Here is a 19,131-nt window from a genome sequence, read left to right on the forward strand (position 1 = left end):
TGTATCTATTTATGTAACTATTTATTTAGCAAGGTAAAAACACGGAGCCTAACATTAGCTAGCTGGCTGCTACAGCTAGAGGTGCAGGTGTCATTTGGTTAGCTAGCAAGAAATGTGAATCGCTTTGCTAGCTAGCTAGTTATGCTGAACTTGAAAGACTAATCCATGTTGTGTTTATAAATTCACTCTGGCTATCTACTCCGAATTCTCGTCTTAGCGTGCCAGAGGCCCCAAAAATACCTGAGGAATTTACGAATGTGCAACACCCGATGAATATGACCGGTGTCAGTAAATGTTGGCCAAAAAAGTTATTAAATTGTGATCAGCAGCACAGTTAGTCACTAATGCTCTAGATACCATGTAAACAGCCTAACCCGCTCTGCTAGGGCAAGTAAAATGGCCAGAGGGAGGTGTTCTCTCATTTTATGTCTGGAAGTAGCTCTGAATTTACTAACGGACAATCTGACAACGCTCTGAATTTAGGAACGACAGAGCGCACTCTGGAGGCAACTCTGGAGGCACCCTTAGTTGTCAATCAAATTTGTTTTGGCATATATCAAATGTGCGGGCAAGCAGGGAAATTCCCATTCAGTTGTCAAAATGTGGGTTGGGACAAGCATGCATTGGCAGGCAAGCTGCAGAAGGATGAGCAGGCTACTTTTCGTACTTTTCGTTTATCAGTGCAATTTTAATCTCCAACTAGCTGAAAACATTTGAGTGGGTTTATCTCATGTTCCCTCATTAGATTTTAGCTCATCTCTCTCTGGCTAGCATTAGTTTTTGATGTTGTTGATGTGCATAACTGAGGGAGAGAAAGCCTACCTTTCAAGGTTGTTTGATCAATAGGACTGAAGTTCCCAAATGTAAGAGGAATCCTGTATATTTACATATTTTCAGAAATCCATTCAGGTGTATTTTGTGGCTTTTGACCAATGCGTTCTAATTATCTAAAGTCTGTTTCTACTGCCTGTAAACACACAGTCCAGTTCAAAGTGAATGATGGCAGGCCCATGTGGTATATGGCTTATTTGCTTATAGGCCTACTGTAGCTCTGATTGGCTATGGCACACCGGTCTGCGTTGACGTTTTTATTAGGTTTTATTTACTGCAGTGTCAATTAATTGTCCAAACACATGGCCGCTTTCCATAGAGTTTTCACAAATACCTTACTATATGTACAGTGGATTTGGAAGGTTTTCAGACCCCTTCACTTTTCCACATTTTGTTACGTTACAGCCTTATTCTAAAATTGACTAAATAAAAAAAATGTCCTCATCACTCTACACACAATACTCCATAATGACAAAGTGAAAACAGGTTTTTCAAAATGTTTTGAAATATATATAAAATAAAAAAACATACCTTATTTACATAATTATTCAGACCCTTTGCAATGAGACTCAACATTGAGCTCAGGTGCATCCTTTTTCCATTGAGCTGTTTCCATCCTTGAGCTGTTTTTACAACTTGATTGGAGTCCACCTGTGGTAAATTCAATTGATTGGACATGATTTGGAAAGGCACACACCTGTCTATATAAGGTCCCACAGTTGACAGTGCATGTCAGAGCAAAAACAAAGCCATGAGGTCAAAGAAATTGTCCGTAGAGCTCCGAGACAGGATTGTGTCAAGGCACAGATCTGGGGAAGGGTACAACAAAAATGTCTGCAGCATTGAAGGTCCCCAAGAACACAGTGGCCTCCATCATTCTTAAATGGAAGAAGTTTGGAACCACCAAGACTCTGATGAAACCAAGATTGAACTCTTCTGCCTTAATGCCAAGTGTCACATCTGAAAGAAACCTGGCACCATCCTTACGGTGAAGCATGCTGGTGGCAGCATCATGCTGTAGGGATGTTTTTCAGCGGCAGGGACTGGAGAATATAGTCAAGATCGAGGGAAAGATGAACAGCGCAAAGTACAGCGAGATCCTTGATGAAAACCTGCTCCAGAGCACTCAGGACATCAGACTGGGGCGAAGGTTCACCTTCCAACAGGACAACGACCCTAAGCACACAGCCAAGACAACGTAGGAGTGTCTTCGGGACAAGTCTCTGAATGTCTTTGAGTGGCTCAGCCAGAGGCCAAAGGTGCTTCAACAAAGTACTGAGTAAAGGTTTTGAATACTTATGTAAATGTGGTAGTTCCTTTTTTTTTTTTTACATTTGCAAAAATTTCTAATAAACAGTTTTTGCTTTGTTATTTTGGGCTATTGTGTGTAGATTGATGTGTTTTTTATTTTTTATTTTTTATTTTTTTAATCGAGCCTTCGAATAAGATTGCAAGGTAAGAAAATGTGGAAAAAGTAAAGGGGTCTAAATACTTTCCGAATGCACTGTAATTCCCAAACATTGTATGAATTTATGAAAATGTTAAAATTGCCATATCTAAGGGCTTGCTTGTCAGAAAATGTAAAAAAATAAAATAAAATAAATGTAATTCTTCCTGGGGGTGTATATGAACAGATTATAATAAGATTTATTTGGGTAAAAATGCTGTTAGTTCCACTTTAAAGGTCCCATGATGCTGTTTTTTTAAACCTCAATATCAAATAATTTCTCTGTAACAATTAAGTACTTTACTGTGATTGTTTTCAGTTAAAATTGTACAAAATAAACAAAAATAGCTTCTTAGCAAAGAGCAATTTCTCAAGCAAGAATTTTGCTAGGACTGTCGGAGTGGTCTGAGTGGGGAGGGGAAAACTGAAAACTAGCTGTTATTGGCAGAGAGGTTTGAAACTCTCTTATTGGTGTATTAACTAATTTACCAGGCAGGCCAAAACTCCATCCCACCAAAACAGGCTGAAATTTCTGGCAATTTTTACAATTTCTCAGTATTATTCCAACATTTTAGTGTGAAATATTAAGCAGAATGTAACAGTCCTGACCTATTTATGTTAGTTTTTATGTGTTTTTGGTCAGGGCATGTGTTTTGGGTGGGCAGTCTATGTTACCTGTTTCTATGTTGGTTTCGGTTTGCCTGGTATGGCTCTTGATTAGAGGCAGGTGGTTTGCATTTTCCTCTAATCAAGAGTCATATTTAGGTAGGGCATTATCACTGTGTGTTTGTGGGTGATTGTCTCCTGTGATGTCTTCGTTTGTGTTCGATATATTCACTTTTGGAGCTGTTTGGCTGTCCGTATGTTTCGATGTCCGTTCCTGTTCGTGAGTTTACGTTTGTCTATGTAAGTTTATGTTCAGGTTCCGTTGTACGTCGTTTTGTTATTTTGTAGTTTTGAAAGTGTTTGTTTTGTTTCGTGTTGCCATCAGTTTTTCGTATTAATAATAAAGATGGCATATTTCCCTGACTCCGCATATTGGTCTGAAGATCCTTCTCTCCTCACCTCATCTGAGGATGAGGAGAGCGACAGCTCTTACAGAATCACCCACCAAAATACAGAGACCAAGCGGTATGGGAAAAATGCTCGACGGAGCAACAAGGACTTTTGGACTTGGGAGGAGATCCTGTCTGGTAGAGGACCCTGGGCGCAAACTGGAGGAAATCGCTGCTCTCGTGAGAAGAGTGAGGCAGCCACAGCCCAGGAGCGCTGGTATGAGGAGGCAGCTAGGAGACGTGGATGGAAGCCGGAGATTCAAGCTCGTAACCGGAATTATGAGGGGACACGTCTTGCACGGAAGCCCGAAAAGGCCGTGAGTAACTCCCAAAAATTTATTGGGGGGGGGCTAAGGGGTTGTGGGCCAAGGGCAGGTAGGAGACCTGCGCCCACTTCCCAGGCTAACCGTGGAGAGCGGGAGTACGGGCAGACACCGTGTTACGCAGTAGAGCGCACGGTGTCTCCTGTACGTGTGCATAGCCCAGTGCGGGTTATTCCACCTCCCCGCACTGGTAGGGCTAGATTGGGCATTGAGCCAGGTGTCATGAGGCCGGCTCAACGCGTCTGGTCTCCAGTGCGTCTCCTCGGGCCGGCATACATGGCACCTGCCTTACGCATGGTTTCCCCGGTTCGCCTGCATAGCCCAGTGCGGGCTATTCCACCTCGCCGCACTGGCAGGGCGACCGGGAGCATTCAACCAGGTAAGGTTGGGCAGGCTCAATGCTCAAGAGAGCCAGTACGCCTGCACGGTCCGGTATTTCCGGCGCCACCTCCCCGCCCCAGCCTAGTACCTACAGTGCCTATATTACGCACTAGGCTACCAGTGCATTTCCAGAGCCCTGTTCCTCCTCCACGCACTCTCCTTATAGTGCGTGTATCCAGTTCGGTGCCTCCAGTTCCGGCCCCACGCACTAAGCCACCTGTGCGTCTCCCAAGTCCTGTACACACTGTCACTTCTCCCCGTACTAGTCCTGAGGTGCGTGCCCTCAGCCAGGTGCCACCAGTGCCGGTACCACGCACCAGGTATAGAGTACGCTTTGAGAGTTCAGTGTGCCCTGTCTCTGCTCCCCGCACTAGTAGGAAGGTGCTTATCATTAGCACGGTGCCTCCAGTTCCGGCACCACGCACCAGGTCTACAGTGCGCCATATCCGGCCAGAGCCATCCGTCTCCCCAGCGCCATCTGAGCCATCCGTCTCCCCAGCGCCATCTGAGCCATCCGTCTCCCCAGCGCCATCTGAGCCATCTGTCTTCCCAGCGCCATCTGAGCCATCCGTCTTCCCAGCGCCATCTGAGCCATCCGTCTGCCAGGAGCCTGCAAAGCCGCCCGTCTGCCATGAGCCTGCAAAGCCGCCCGTCTGCCAGGAGCCTACAGAGCCGCCAACCAGACAGGATCTGCCAGAGCCGCCAACCAGACAGGATCTGCCAGAGCCGCCAACCAGACAGGATCTGCCAGAGCCGCCAACCAGACAGGATCTGCCAGAGCCGCTAACCAGACAGGATCTGCCAGAGCCGTCAGTGAGCCATGAGCAGCCAGAGCCGTCAGTGAGCCATGAGCAGCCAGAGCCGTCAGAGAGCCATGAGCAGCCAGAGCCGTCAGAGAGCCATGAGCAGCCAGAGCCGTCAGAGAGCCATGAGCAGCCAGAGCCGTCAGAGAGCCATGAGCAGCCAGAGCCGTCAGAGCGCCATGAGCGTCGTGAGCCGTCAGCCTGCCATGAGCGTCGAGAGCCGTCAGCCTGCCATGAGCGTCGAGAGCCGTCAGCCTGCCATGAGCGTCGAGAGCCGTCAGCCTGCCATGAGCGTAGAGAGCCGTCAGTCTGCCATGAGCGTCGAGAGCCGTCAGCCAGCATGGACCTGCCAGAGCCGTCCAAACAGGACCTGCCAGAGTCCTTCAGCCGGGATCTGCCCCTTGTCCCGGTGTTGCCCCTTGTCCCGGTGCTGCCCCTTGTCCCGGTGCTGCCCCTTGTCCCGGTGCTGCCCCTTGTCCCGGTGCTGCCCCTTGTCCCGGTGCTGCCCCTTGTCCCGGTGCTGCCCCTTGTCCCGGTGCTGCCCCTTGTCCCGGTGCTGCCCCTTGTCCCGGTGCTGCCCCTTGTCCCGGTGCTGCCCCTTGTCCCGGTGCTGCCCCTTGTCCCGGTGCTGCCCCTTGTCCCGGTGCTGCCCCTTGTCCCGGTGCTGCCCCTTGTCCCGGTGCTGCCCCTTGTCCCGGTGCTGCCCCTTGTCCCGGTGCTGCCCCTTGTCCCGGTGCTGCCCCTTGTCCCGGTGCTGCCCCTTGTCCCGGTGCTGCCCCTTATTCCAGTGATGGTCCTTATCCTGGTGCTGCCCCTTGTTTTTGTGCTGCCCCTTGTCCCGGTGCTACCCCTTGTCCCGGTGCTGCCCCTTGTTCCGGTGCTAGCTGATTATTTAGGGGAAGGTAATGTTTGGGTGGTCAGTGGTAGGGGTAGACAGAAGAGGGGAGTGACTATGGTGGTATGGGGACAGCGTCCGGAACCGGAACCACCACCGTGGTCAACTGCCCACCCGGACCCTCCCCTGGACTTTGTGCTGGTGCGCCCGGCGTTCGCACCTTGGGGGGGGGGGTACTGTAACAGTCCTGACCTATTTATGTTAGTTTTTATGTGTTTTTGGTCAGGGCATGTGTTTTGGGTGGGCAGTCTATGTTACCTGTTTCTATGTTGGTTTCGGTTTGCCTGGTATGGCTCTTGATTAGAGGCAGGTGGTTTGCATTTTCCTCTAATCAAGAGTCATATTTAGGTAGGGCATTATCACTGTGTGTTTGTGGGTGATTGTCTCCTGTGATGTCTTCGTTTGTGTTCGATATATTCACTTTTGGAGCTGTTTGGCTGTCCGTATGTTTCGATGTCCGTTCCTGTTCGTGAGTTTACGTTTGTCTATGTAAGTTTATGTTCAGGTTCCGTTGTACGTCGTTTTGTTATTTTGTAGTTTTGAAAGTGTTTGTTTTGTTTCGTGTTGCCATCAGTTTTTCGTATTAATAATAAAGATGGCATATTTCCCTGACTCCGTATATTGGTCTGAAGATCCTTCTCTCCTCACCTCATCTGAGGATGAGGAGAGCGACAGCTCTTACACAGAAAAATAAAAAATGTTGACTGCACTGAGCCTTTAAATAATGTAATCCTAGAAATCCATACAAAATGGACTGTGGCCATACCAGGACAATATGATTAAAGGTGGGTACTTTGAAGGCTTGAGAAGAGTACTCTCTTGTGAAGAGCAGAGTTCAGTAACAGTACTTTGGTGTTAATAATAGAGAAGAATGGATCATAGTGTTCCAGTCAGACACCATGATCATCAGTGTGGGAAACCCATGCTGTTTTGTCTGGGGCATTGATTCCTCTCCACATTACAGACATTAAAAGGGAGCAGAGGCTTCTTTTTTAAAGTCACCCTATATTACTGACCACACTCTTTATCCCATTGATTTATGTTACACGAGTGGGTTCAGGTCTATTCCATTCTGTATTTACTCATCACATCACAGTGAGAATAGGAATGGGTTGCGTTTTACGGTAGGGACCGCCCACCCACCCTGTAAATCTTAATGTAATTCCTTAGCATTCTTACATGTAACAGGAATTCTATAGTTCTTAGTGTAAATATTTATGAAGTGTACTCTTGGGATGTGTAGTAATTAAACACAAAACTGGAAGAAAAGTGGAATCAAGGCGAGAGAGATACTTTGTTGTTCGGATCAACTTGTTCCTGCATGAGATATAGCTTTAACAGTCAAAAGTTAACATGAAAGAGCCGGATTTACCAAGTTGTTATTCTACCAAACAACACTTATACATCTCCCCTCAGGAGAATTGAAATGTATTATTCAACACAGATTGAGTCATTCAACAGATTTAGTGATTAAACCTCCTTATTGATGAACGATCATCAACACTAATGGGCCTTAATGGTGCTCCATACTTTACTGTGACACTTTTACACCCTTCACTTTAGCAGCTAGCCCACTCTGACGAGCCATGAATCTCAATGCCTGCGTTCCAAATGGCACCCTATTCCCTATATATTGCACTACTTTTGACTAGAGCCTTATGGACCTTGGTCAAAAGTAGTGCACTGTAAAATAGGGTGCCATTTGAGATGTACACAAAGTCTCCTGGCAGGGATCTGATGTCAGGTACAGAGGGACTAGAAGTGATTATGACATTGCATATTAAAATAGCAGGGGATATATATATTTGAACTTGTGTTCTGCTGAAGGGTCCATTAGACGATATGAGTTCATTAGGATTAGCTTTTAAGAGCTTCCGCAGCCTCTCTTAACTACACAGTCAAAATTCACAGAGTATTATTTGTTGATTTGTTTGAAGGTCCAAAGACAATTGCATTGATAATTGCTTTGTGCTGTGCAAATAGACATGGTTAAAATCTAGTCACCCCCCCCCCCCCCCCCCCTCTCTCTCTCTCTCTGCAGGCAGTATTGTGTACCTGGGGATGATGGTGGGAGCGTTTTTCTGGGGGGGCATGTCAGACAAGGTGGGCCGCAGACAGTGTCTGCTCATCTGCATGTGTGTGAACGGCTTCTTCGCCTTCCTGTCCTCCTTCGTTCAGGGCTACGGCATGTTCCTGCTCTGCCGCGTGATCGCAGGCTTTGGGTGAGTCTGACTGACCAGGCTAAGAATGGAAAGCAATGTGGCATGTGCTACTTATGTCTTAAAGAATGGAGTAATGAATCCCCATAATAATGCACAATGAACAAACAATAGGACACTGCAAACTCCAAATGACACTGGAGATTCAAATATGTATTGTGAGTTGTGACATGAACAAGACAACTGACTTAGCTATGCAGCCTAATTGGGACAAAACTATCTACAACCTTGATGAATCCTTTCAACTCCTTCATCAAATAGTCCTGCAGTTCTACTTTCTTAACTCCTTAATTCCCATAGACTGCCTTTCACAGTAGATCATCATTAATTCATCATCTTATGATGTAATTCATCTGTTTTGGTTTCTTTAATGAAGATGTACACTGAACAAAAATATACGCAACATGTAAAGTGTTGGTCCCATGTTTCATGAGCTGAAATAAGAGCTCAAATGTTCCATATGCACAAAATTATTTACATCCCTGTTAGTGAGCATTTCACTTTTGCCAAGAAAATCCATCCACCTGACATGTGTGGCATATCAAGAAGCTGATTAAACAGGATGATCATTACACAGGTGCATCTTGTGCCGGCGACAATAAAAGTCCACTCTAAAACGTGCAGTTGTCACACAACACAATGCCACCGACGTCTCAATTTGAGGGAGCGTGCAATTGACATGCTGACTGCAACAATGTCCACCAGAGCTGTTGTCAGATAATTAAATGTTCATTTCTCGGTGGAAGATGGAGTGCAGGGGGCTGAGGCTGGAGCGAGAGGGGTTGGGACAGGGTAAGCAGGTCCGGAGGGGAATCCAAGAGAGCAGTAGAGTGGGGAATCCAGGGCAGGGTAGCAGGATGAGGAGATGTGGGACTGGAGACCGGAACCAGAGTCAGAGCGGGCAGAACTGTAGTGGAGAGGAAAACCGTGTCAGGCAAGGAAAACAGGCACAACAGAATCTAAATAGTAACAAACGGCTAGAACAGTAGACTGACTGAGCAGAGATTACAATCTAGGAGTGTGGAAGTGGCAGGACTGAGTATTTGTAGAGGTCTTGATTATGGAACAGGTTGCAGCTGGTGGGGATCTGCTCTGACTCCAGTACACCTGTCTCCGCCTACACACACAGAGCACTGGGGGAGTGGCGGCAGGTCAAGGAGACACAGGATGAGCAGCAGAGGATGTGGCAGGAGCAGATGTAACAGATGTGTCTCGCTGCATGAAGCAAATGGTGGTCACCAGATACTGACTGGTTTTCTGATCCATGCCCCTACCTTTAAAAAAAAAGATTTTTTTTGTGACCAACAGATGCATATTTGTATTCCCAATCATGTGAAATCCATAGATTAGGGACTAACTTATTTCAATTGGCTGATTTTCTTATATGAACTGTAACTCAGTAAAATCTTTGAAATTGTTGCATGTTGCATTTATATTTTTGTTCAGTATAGTTGTAAATCCCTCTGTCAACATGTTCTCACTCCCCTTCTGATATTTCATCCATGTAATCGCTAGAGGTTTTCATCTCTTGTCTAGAAATAGGATTGTGTGACTAATGAATGTGTCAAACATCCCCCTGTCTGTAAGTATGTCAGTGTGCTCCTAACATCCATAATGAAAGCCTTTAGTTTACACCAACTAGGCTATATCAGTGATAACATGGATTCAATACAGGGGATTAACACCTTGTTTCATTGAGGTGTGTCTTTGCAGAGAGGTTTGTGCATCTTATACTTAGAGTGGATTAGTGCTTTTAACATTGCTGGTGAAATACTTTACAATGTTCGTTTAAAACAATTTGCAGGAAATAATTTCCCTCATTCATCACATTCATTGAAAAAAAAGTTCAAAGAATGATACAAGCAATATCTCAACAAACCTGTTTTTATTTGTATTATATATACAGTATTTTTATGAAATTCAACCCATGCCTTATATCATAGGAGGACTGAATATTGTTCATTTTATCATGAAATGATAACATTCTGTCATTTTTGTTTCAGTCTTGTTGGCCTCAAGTGAAAGGCTCTGTGATAAATTATTGTCTAAAAAGTACTACTTGGCAGTTAAAGGCAGCTTTATGATGGACAAGTGAAATGTTATTTGGAAACTACTGTACTAGCCTGGTACGAGCATTCTGATGTCGCAAGCTTACATTCTGTTTCGCTACACGGTGAAAATAAGCAAGAGTTCAAGATGACCAATCAGGCTACTACTTACTGTACAGCACCATCTCTGAATGTCCATACTGTTGTTCACTGGCTGCATGGTTTCTAGCCTCACATGTCTGGGAATGTAAGAACAGAGCATTGATTTATTCAGAGAAAACATGGGAGGGGTGTAACGGTCTCTGTCAAGAGCTCATTTACTAATTGCCTCCCTGCCCCTCTCCCCAGAGAGACTCAGAGTAATCGAAAAGGTTTGCCAGCCAAACTGCCTTCTGGGAGCTAGCAGGTGTTGGAGTCTCGGAGGACTGGCTCTAAGCCTAATGGTTAACTGGAAAGCCAAGGAAATGCCCTTTTGGCAAAGTTGGCTTATTTTGAGGAACATTATTCCAGTGTTTGTTCCTATTGTCTACTTTTACAGTAGTAAAAACTGAACCACAGTTTGAAAGCTGTGTCACATCTGAAAAATACAAAAGGTTCCTCCAAGAAAATAGAGGCGCCACAAAATCTTTAGCATGCAGCAATATGTACTATAGTTAAGTTAGAATAATTATCTTTAATCATTTCTAGGGGTTGATTAAATGTTGCCCTCTGCAGAATCTGTGTCCCTACTCAGTGTCCTGTCCTTGTGTCTCCTTCAGAACAGGGGGGGTTGTGCCTATAGTCTTCTCCTTTTTTGCGGAGGTGCTGTCCAGAGAGAAGAGAGGGGAGCACCTGAGCTGGCTGTGCATGTTCTGGATGATTGGAGAGATCTATGCTTCAGCCATGGCCTGGGCCATTATACCACACTACGGTGAGTCTTTATGCTTCAGCCATGGCCTGGGCCATTATACCACACTACGGTGAGTCTTTATGCTTCAGCCATGGCCTGGGCCATTATACCACACTACGGTGAGTCTTTATGCTTCAGCCATGGCCTGGGCCATTATACCACACTACGGTGAGTCTTTATGCTTCAGCCATGGCCTGGGCCATTATACCACACTACGGTGAGTCTTTATGCTTCAGCCATGGCCTGGGCCATTATACCACACTACGGTGAGTCTTTATGCTTCAGCCATGGCCTGGGCCATTATACCACACTACGGTGAGTCTTTATGCTTCAGCCATGGCCTGGGCCATTATACCACACTACGGTGAGTCTTTATGCTTCAGCCATGGCCTGGGCCATTATACCACACTACGGTGAGTCTTTATGCTTCAGCCATGGCCTGGGCCATTATACCACACTACGGTGAGTCTTTATGCTTCAGCCATGGCCTGGGCCATTATACCACACTACGGTGAGTCTTTATGCTTCAGCCATGGCCTGGGCCATTATATCAATAAATCAAATGTTGTTGGTCACATACACATGGTTAGCAAATGTTATTGTGAGTGTAGCGAAATGCTTGTAACTAAACCTAGTAAATTATTAGATGGTTATAATGCGTCTGAATGTGGTATATTATTTTGACATGGTTTAGTTTGTGTTAAAGAAAATATTTAAATAAGACACAATGTTAAAACTCATCTGCAGAAATCCAGGTTGGCAGAGTACAACCAGTGGAGGTGAAGGTTTCGCTGTGACCGTGGTTGAAGGTGCCAGTTTGCCCTGCTGGCACATGAAGGAATGTAATCTCTCTAAGCGGCTGCAGACTGAGAGAGGGACATTTTACGTGATTAATGTAGGCCTGTAAACCATGGGGATACACACGTGCGCGCTCAGAGACAAACACACACACACACTCACAGGCACATGGACAAACGCATAGGGATATTTAAGGAATTAAGGTGTGCCGGTGGGAGATAGAAGGCTGTGATTTACGACGCTGCTACGCTGGAAATAAGCTGCACATATCAATAAAGACGAAGGGAAATGGCCTTTTCTCTGTTTATTCCTCAAACTGTCTCTCTCTCTCTACGCTTGTCTCTCTCTCTCTCTCTCTACGCCTGTCTCTCTCTCTCTCTACGCCTGTCTCTCTCTGCTCAACCTTTCTTTCCCTTTCACTGCTTCTTTCTTTTTTTGTGTGTCTCTCTTTCCTCAATTTTCTCAATATCTCTCCCACCCAGCTTTACCCCCCCCCCCCTCTCCTTCTCTCTGTCTGGGGATGTTCTTCTTGATCAAACATAATTAGCTTTTCTTTCCTGCTCTAACTTAACGGGACAAAGCTACAGCTAGCCATGATTTATGTCAGGGGTGTGCTTTAGCCGAGCCGTGAGTGACGTCAGTGAGGGGCTTCTGAAGTTGCAGCATGGAGGATATGAGCCAGCTGCACTGAGTCACTGAAACGCCTGCTTGTACAAACACTGACTGCACTGTAGACATTGAAGGCAATGATACCTTACACCGTGGGGGTTCATTTAAGTTGAGGGCGCTGGTCACATCCAGATGAACACACACACACACACACACACACACACACACACACACACACACACACACACACACACACACACACACACACACACACACACACACACACACACACACACACACACACAGGGAGGATCAGTTTCAAAAGCCACTGTTTCTCTCTATTTTGCACTGGTTATAGAGGATGGCTACACATACAATCTGGGAAACTTAGCGAGTCTCACTGTGAAAGCTCTGCTATCAGATCTGCAGATATCCCTGTGAAGGCATGTCAGTAGACCCACTCTGCTCTCATTCTTCCTGACACACTCTGCCCTCTCTCTATGCTCTTTGTCTATCCTATCTCTCTCTCTCCTCTCTCAATGCTCTCCCTCTATCTTCTCTCTCAATGCTCTCCCTCTCTGTCCTCTCTCTCTATCCTCTCTTTCCAATCCCTCTCTCTCCCACCTCTCTTTCTCTCTGAGCGTGCCTTGCATACTCCAGCACTTTTCAATGGTTTTTATGTTTTCCTGAACTGCCGCAGTGCCCGCCAACAGTGATCCTGAAGAGTAGTCTATTGTCTAATACAGAAAAACATAATGATGGATTACCACACATTTATTTATTTCAGCTTTATTTAACCAGGTAGGCAAGTTGAGAACAAGTTCTCATTTACAATTGCGACCTGGCCAAGATAAAGCAAAGCAGTTCGACACATACAACAACACAGAGTTACACATGGAGTAAAACAAACATACAGTCAATAATACAGTAGAAAAATAAATCTACATACGATGTGAGCAAATGAGGTGAGATAAGGGGGGTAAAGGCAAAAAAAAGGCCATGGTGGCAAAGTAAATAAAATATAGCAAGTAAAACACTGGAATGGTAGATTTGCAGTGGAAGAATGTGCAAAGTAGAGATAGAAATAATGGGGTGCAAAGGAGAAAAATATAGAAATAAATACAGTAGGGGGAGAGGTAGTTGTTTGGGCTAAATTATAGATGGGTTATGTACCGGTGCAGTAATCTGTGAGCTGCTCTGACAGCTGGTGCTTAAAGCTAGTGAGGGAGATAAGTGTTTCCAGTTTCAGAGATTTTTGTAGTTCGTTCCAGTCATTGGCTGCAGAGAACTGGAAGGAGAGGCGGCCAAAGAAACACATCTACCACCTCATTGGTGTTTAATACTCCATTAAATCTCTTTTAGGTAACTTCTCATATGCCTTCAACACTCGGCAGCTCCTAATGTGTCCTAAAGCCCCATGATAACGGCTCAGCTGGATACTACAGAAGCCTGAATCAGCCTGCAGAGATCTCATCATACTACAGGATACTGCTACCTTTTCTTACACTACTAGTGCTCTGGTGGGAAGTTACCATGTGTGTCCCAAATGACACCCTCTTCACTGTAGTGCACTACTTTTCACTAGTGCCCTAAGTTGGAGAGGGTGGGGGCTACACACTGCTGTTGTTTCCAGCCGTTACACTTTCCCTTGTTCCTGGTGCCTTCAAGTGCTGTCACATGATTGCGGTCAATTGATTTGTTTTCGTGCTGTTCTTTTTTCTATGAACAAGCCATGAGTGGAATGGTCTGGCTTCCATTGACAAGTAGCCTTTCAACATTCTGCTGTCTCTGAGAACTGAAAAGTGTTTAATTGTCTCTAAAATGGTTCTTTAAAAAAATGGTTGTGCTGCAGCAGTTTCACTATTCTCCAGCTTACCTGAGTCACTAAGTTGTGACCAAAGAGAAAACAAAGTCAGATAAAGGACTATTGGCAGGCCACAACATTATGAGCCTCTCTCCTTCTCTCTCTCAGCTCTCTCCTATAAGGTCACCCCACAGCTACCTCTCCTACACTCTCTTCCTCTCTCACTAAGGTTTCTTTCTCTTCTATGTCTCTCTCTCCTTTCAGGTTTCTCTCCCAGGTCTCGTTCTCTACTACTCTCTCGCTCTCTACCTCGGGTCTCTCTCTCCTCTCTCTCTCTCTCCTTCTCTCTCAGGTCTCTCTCCTTCTGTCTCTCTCTGAGGTCTCTCTTCTCTCTCCTTCACTCTCAGGTCTCTTTTCTTCTCTCTTTCTCCTTCTCTCTCAGGCCTCAGAGATGCAGAGCGCTACCAGACTCAGTCATCCATAAACTTAGTCAATTATGTACATAATCCCAGTAATGAGATTTCCAATGGCATGGGCAAAACACTAACCCTCTGAGTCTCACAGCACAGCTACACCTCCATTAAAAAAAGGCAATCACTGCAGCACACCAAATCTTACACACACACACACACTCTCACACTCACACTCACACACACATTACCACCACCAGTGGCATGTGTACACACACACATACATGTGCATCCATCCATACAAAAACACATGCATTTACACCAACACCCGTATGAACACACACACAATACCCTGAATGTAAGGAATTAAGATGGTCTTCATGGTAATGCATTATTGGGAATCCTTGGCATCGTTCCACTGTGTCATCATTACTCAGCACAAAACCACAGTAACACCCCAGTCCTATACATTAACACTAACACAGTGTGTGGATGACTTTGATGCACAAAAGGATGTAGAGTTTACATGTGCCACCACTATACTGTGCTGGGTGGTTGAAAATATATCAGAATTCTCATAACACTCTAGAATTAGAGCCACTGCTCTTTAAAGGAATGCATTTTCAACATCTATGACAACCTTTCTGCTTTGAACATAGCTGGCTTGACTTCCACAGTGGTTGATAAACGATGGTATCAAATCCAGTTTCAATCTGCTGTTTAGTTTATTTCCCAGCAGTAATTTCCTCACATTAACATCCCCCACCCCCTCACCTCCCTCTCCTGTTGATGGATAATGGTATTATTCCCTCAAAGCTTGTGCAAAAAGACACAATCCAGAGGGAGAGACGTGGGAGGTCACGACTAACATGACAAACCCCCCCCCTCCCTTTTTTGCCCAAATACGAATAGGTAACATAAGCACACACACACTAATGTAGCTACACTCCCACACACAGAAGAACAGACATTTTCAGTACAAAGGAGATGAGGACAGCAAAAAATAGCCTGTACCGTTGTTTTCTATTCATCCTTTTACTGTGAAAGATGTTTGACTTTTTAGATGTTCCCTCGAATTTTCTCCTACACCCATTGACGTGGGCAACAATTAAGATATTTATGATCCATTTCACAGAATGTAAAAAAAACAACATACATTTAAAGGTTTGAAGGGTTATACTGTGCCTGAGGGAGAACACCATAAATTGTAGTGCAATTTTATGAATACAGATTCATAAATGGAACATGAGCTTAGCAAAATGTGCACATACTTGTTTTGGATGCTTTTAATCAGTAGGTGTCTAGAACATGGCTAGTTCAGTGTTGAGGCTAAGATTGTTTACAGGGCTGTGTACTAATTACAATGATTGAGGAAAGATATAATTGAAGGTTTTAGCAGCCGTTTTCAACTCAAAGACATCACTAGTCCAGCACGTTCCTCTCCAATTGAATGCTCCAGAAAATGACTTTACAATGTGCTGAGATGTGTCATTTAGAGAGGGAGAAATGGACATTGTGTGTGTGTGTGTGTTGCTGCTATGATGATTAATGGGACACAGTCTGCCTGTCGGATGAGATCAGGTTCAACATGATGTAAAGCTGTAACATGTAACTCTTTGGGCGACCTGACCAAATTCACATAGAAATGTGAGTTATAGATCATTCTCATTTAACACAAGTATAAAAGAAGTGGTAGATCTGTTCTATGTGCGCTATTTCTATATTTCTAGTTTTTGCGTCTTTTACTTTCGTTTTTGTACACCAGCTGAAAATACAATATTTTGGGCTATTGAAAATATGTTTCACAGTGGTTTAGATGGTACAATGATTGTCTACACTTGTTTTGTTTTGTCACATAAACTGAAATTAGGCGAACTATTAGAATTTTAGCAACCAGAAAATGGCGGAGCGATGTCTACATATTGCACCTTTTTAACTTAATTAATTAATAATTGCACCTTTTTAACCTTTAACAATCAATTATTTTCCAGCACATTCAATGAACCTGTCTCTCTAAGCTCTCCCAGGCCTCCACAGATTCATTCATCTCTCCTCTCACACGTTACACTGCAGTGGTGGGGCCAGGTTTCATTAAATGGCATTTTTTATTAACAGCGTTAAATCAGGTTCACATTACAAGACTCCCATAACACCATTCAAACATTGTTGGAGTGAAAGATCTAGAGCCCTCCACCTGATAAGAATACATCTGATATCATTCAACTAGTTTTCCCAAGGGACCCATATGCAGTTCAATAGCATTGCTGGTGATCTTGCTATTCTGAATTGCTGGATAATTGTTGCCTGACTCATACTGAATTTAATTCAGCTGCTCTATCGATCGATCCATCTGAACCTACAGCAACATCCTAGAAGTTGTTTGTGCTTACGTCAAAATTGCGTGATTCATGATTCATGTAGGCCAGCTCTCATCCAACCCATCGGTTTCTGGGACCAATCAGAACGGTTTGATTGGTTCGCATTCGAGAAGTCGTTGGAGAAGATGCAAATCCAGACTCATTGTGGTGAAGAAACGTTAGTGGGGCGTGCCGTTTAGCTGGAGCGATGTGGATGAGTAGCCCGGCAAGGATAATTGCCAGCTGGTTTAAAATAACCTTTTCTTTCCTTTCCGTGTTGGGTGTGTGGTCTTCCAGAATAAACACCATAGGAATTGTGCAACTAGAACAGACATCACATCACCAAGGGATGCAACAATCAGTTGCTCAAAAGTATCTTAAAAAAACCACTCTTCTGACAATGTTGAGTTACTATAAACTATGAGACTAACGACAAGCTAAATACTGTGTGAATAAAAAAAGCGAGGCACTCTCTCTTGAGAATGTGATCCGAATGTAAAATATGCTCATGTGTTCTCTTGTGTGTGATTGGTTTCTGATGGGTTCTCTTGCGTGTGATTGGTTACAGGCTGGAGTTTCAGTATGGGTTCGGCCTACCAGTTCCATAGTTGGAGGGTGTTTGTGGTGGTCTGCGCCCTGCCCTGCGTCTGTGCTGTGGTGGCTCTCACCTTTATGCCCGAGAGCCCCAGGTTTTACCTGGAGGTAAGGTAAAGCATTATGGGAAATGGGGTTTTAGGGAGAATGTTTGCCCCTCACAGGCTACATCAGTGGGGGAATCATAGGAGGTTGGAGGCAGGAGCTATAGGAGGATGTGCTCATCGTAATGGCTGGAATGGAATCCATGGAACGGTATCAAACATATGGAATCCACATGTTTGACTCCGTTCCATTAATTCCATTCCATCCATTACAATGAGCCCATTATCCTTTAGCTCCTCCCACCAGCCTCCTCTGGTGGGCATGAATGGTCTCAGCTTTTCAGTTCAAGAGTTTCATTCTGAACAGTTTAGGCAACTAATAGGCAACTGTCGACCAATCCATTCCCAGATAGGCATATAGCCCAGTTAATCCATTATTTAAGTCTAATAGTTGGTTATCATTAGCCCAGGGCCCTTAGCCTAAGGCCCTATAGCATCTATTTCCTCAGAAAACCATTGAACAGAGTGCATTATCCTAGGTTACTATCATGTTTAAGAGTGTTTGTGAAAGTTTGAGATAATTTGTTCTTTAACAGAAAGGCCTATGAGGCAAACAGTGAGTCAGCCTAATGTTTCAGCAGCAGAGGCCTTGGCTACACATTCCACACCATTTTGCATGGTTTGTCTGCTGGCAAATAAGAAAGCAAAAGGTCAGTGACAGTAGGCCTGTTACTGTAGGAGAATTACCCTTTGAAGTAAAATGAGTCATCATTGTCGTGACTCCTGTCATCTCAGCCCATCTCCTCCTGTGTGAGCATGACTGTCACGGAGGAGCGCTCCCAGTTCTTTCTCCATTAATCCCGTTAATTCCCTCTGGTTTCTCCCTCCTGTCAGGTGGGGAAGCATGATGAGGCTTGGATGATCCTCAAACAGATCCATGACACCAACATGCGAGCGCGTGGGCAGCCGGAAAAAGTCTTCACCGTGAGTTTTTTCCAGCCTGTGCTCCTGTTTGCTCCTCACACCACTGTGACCTGTTAAAATCTGTGCTGAGGATCATATCTGTGATATGAGAAGGTTTTGAAAGGTGATTTGTGTCAAACACACGATGGAAAGAGCATCCCAATCGATCCGCATTTAGAGCTTTGAATTTGGAGTCAGATTTCCTGTCTTTGTAAAGCAAAATAAAGCCTTTCAAACCTCTGATACAAACCTCTTTAAAGTAAAATAAAGCTCTAGCGCCTCCCGGGTGGAGCAGTGGTCTAAGGCACTGCATCGCAGCGCCAGCTGTGCCACCAGAGACTCTGGGTTCCCACCAGAGACTCTGGGTTCGAGCCCAGGCTCTGTCGCAGCCGGCCGCGACCGGGAGGTCCATGGGGCGACGCACAATTGGCCTAGCGTCGTCTTGGTTAGGGAGGGTTTGACCGGTAGGGATATCCTTGTCTCATCGTGCACTAGTGACTCATGTGGCGGGCCAGGCGCAGTGCGCGCTGACCAGGTTGCTAGGTGTTTCCTCCTACACATTGGTGCGGCTGGCTCCCGGGTTGGATGCGTGCTGTGTTAAGAAGCAGTGCGGCTTGGTTGGGTTGTGTTTTGGAGGACGCATGGCTCTCGACCTTCGTCT

At 45.0% G+C, this 19,131-nt stretch overlaps 1 protein-coding gene across 2 annotated transcripts in view; it reads left to right on the plus strand.

Moving 5' to 3' along the window:
• LOC129826469 (synaptic vesicle glycoprotein 2C-like) overlaps positions 1-19,131 on the plus strand; it is a 57,936-nt gene that overhangs the window by 33,049 nt on the left and 5,756 nt on the right. The window contains exons 3-6 of one of the 2 annotated variants that reach the window (XM_055887231.1): positions 7,777-7,957; positions 10,761-10,912; positions 17,438-17,571; positions 18,402-18,491. In XM_055887231.1, coding sequence (XP_055743206.1) covers positions 7,777-7,957; positions 10,761-10,912; positions 17,438-17,571; positions 18,402-18,491 — 557 coding nt within the window. Of the gene's footprint in view, positions 1-7,776; positions 7,958-10,760; positions 10,913-11,344; positions 11,403-17,437; positions 17,572-18,401; positions 18,492-19,131 lie in introns of those variants that run through there. The other variant, XM_055887232.1, reaches the window with a different exon arrangement.

Source organism: Salvelinus fontinalis, chromosome 28, assembly GCF_029448725.1.
Source record: "Salvelinus fontinalis isolate EN_2023a chromosome 28, ASM2944872v1, whole genome shotgun sequence".
Classification (NCBI taxonomy): Eukaryota; Metazoa; Chordata; class Actinopteri; order Salmoniformes; family Salmonidae; genus Salvelinus; species Salvelinus fontinalis.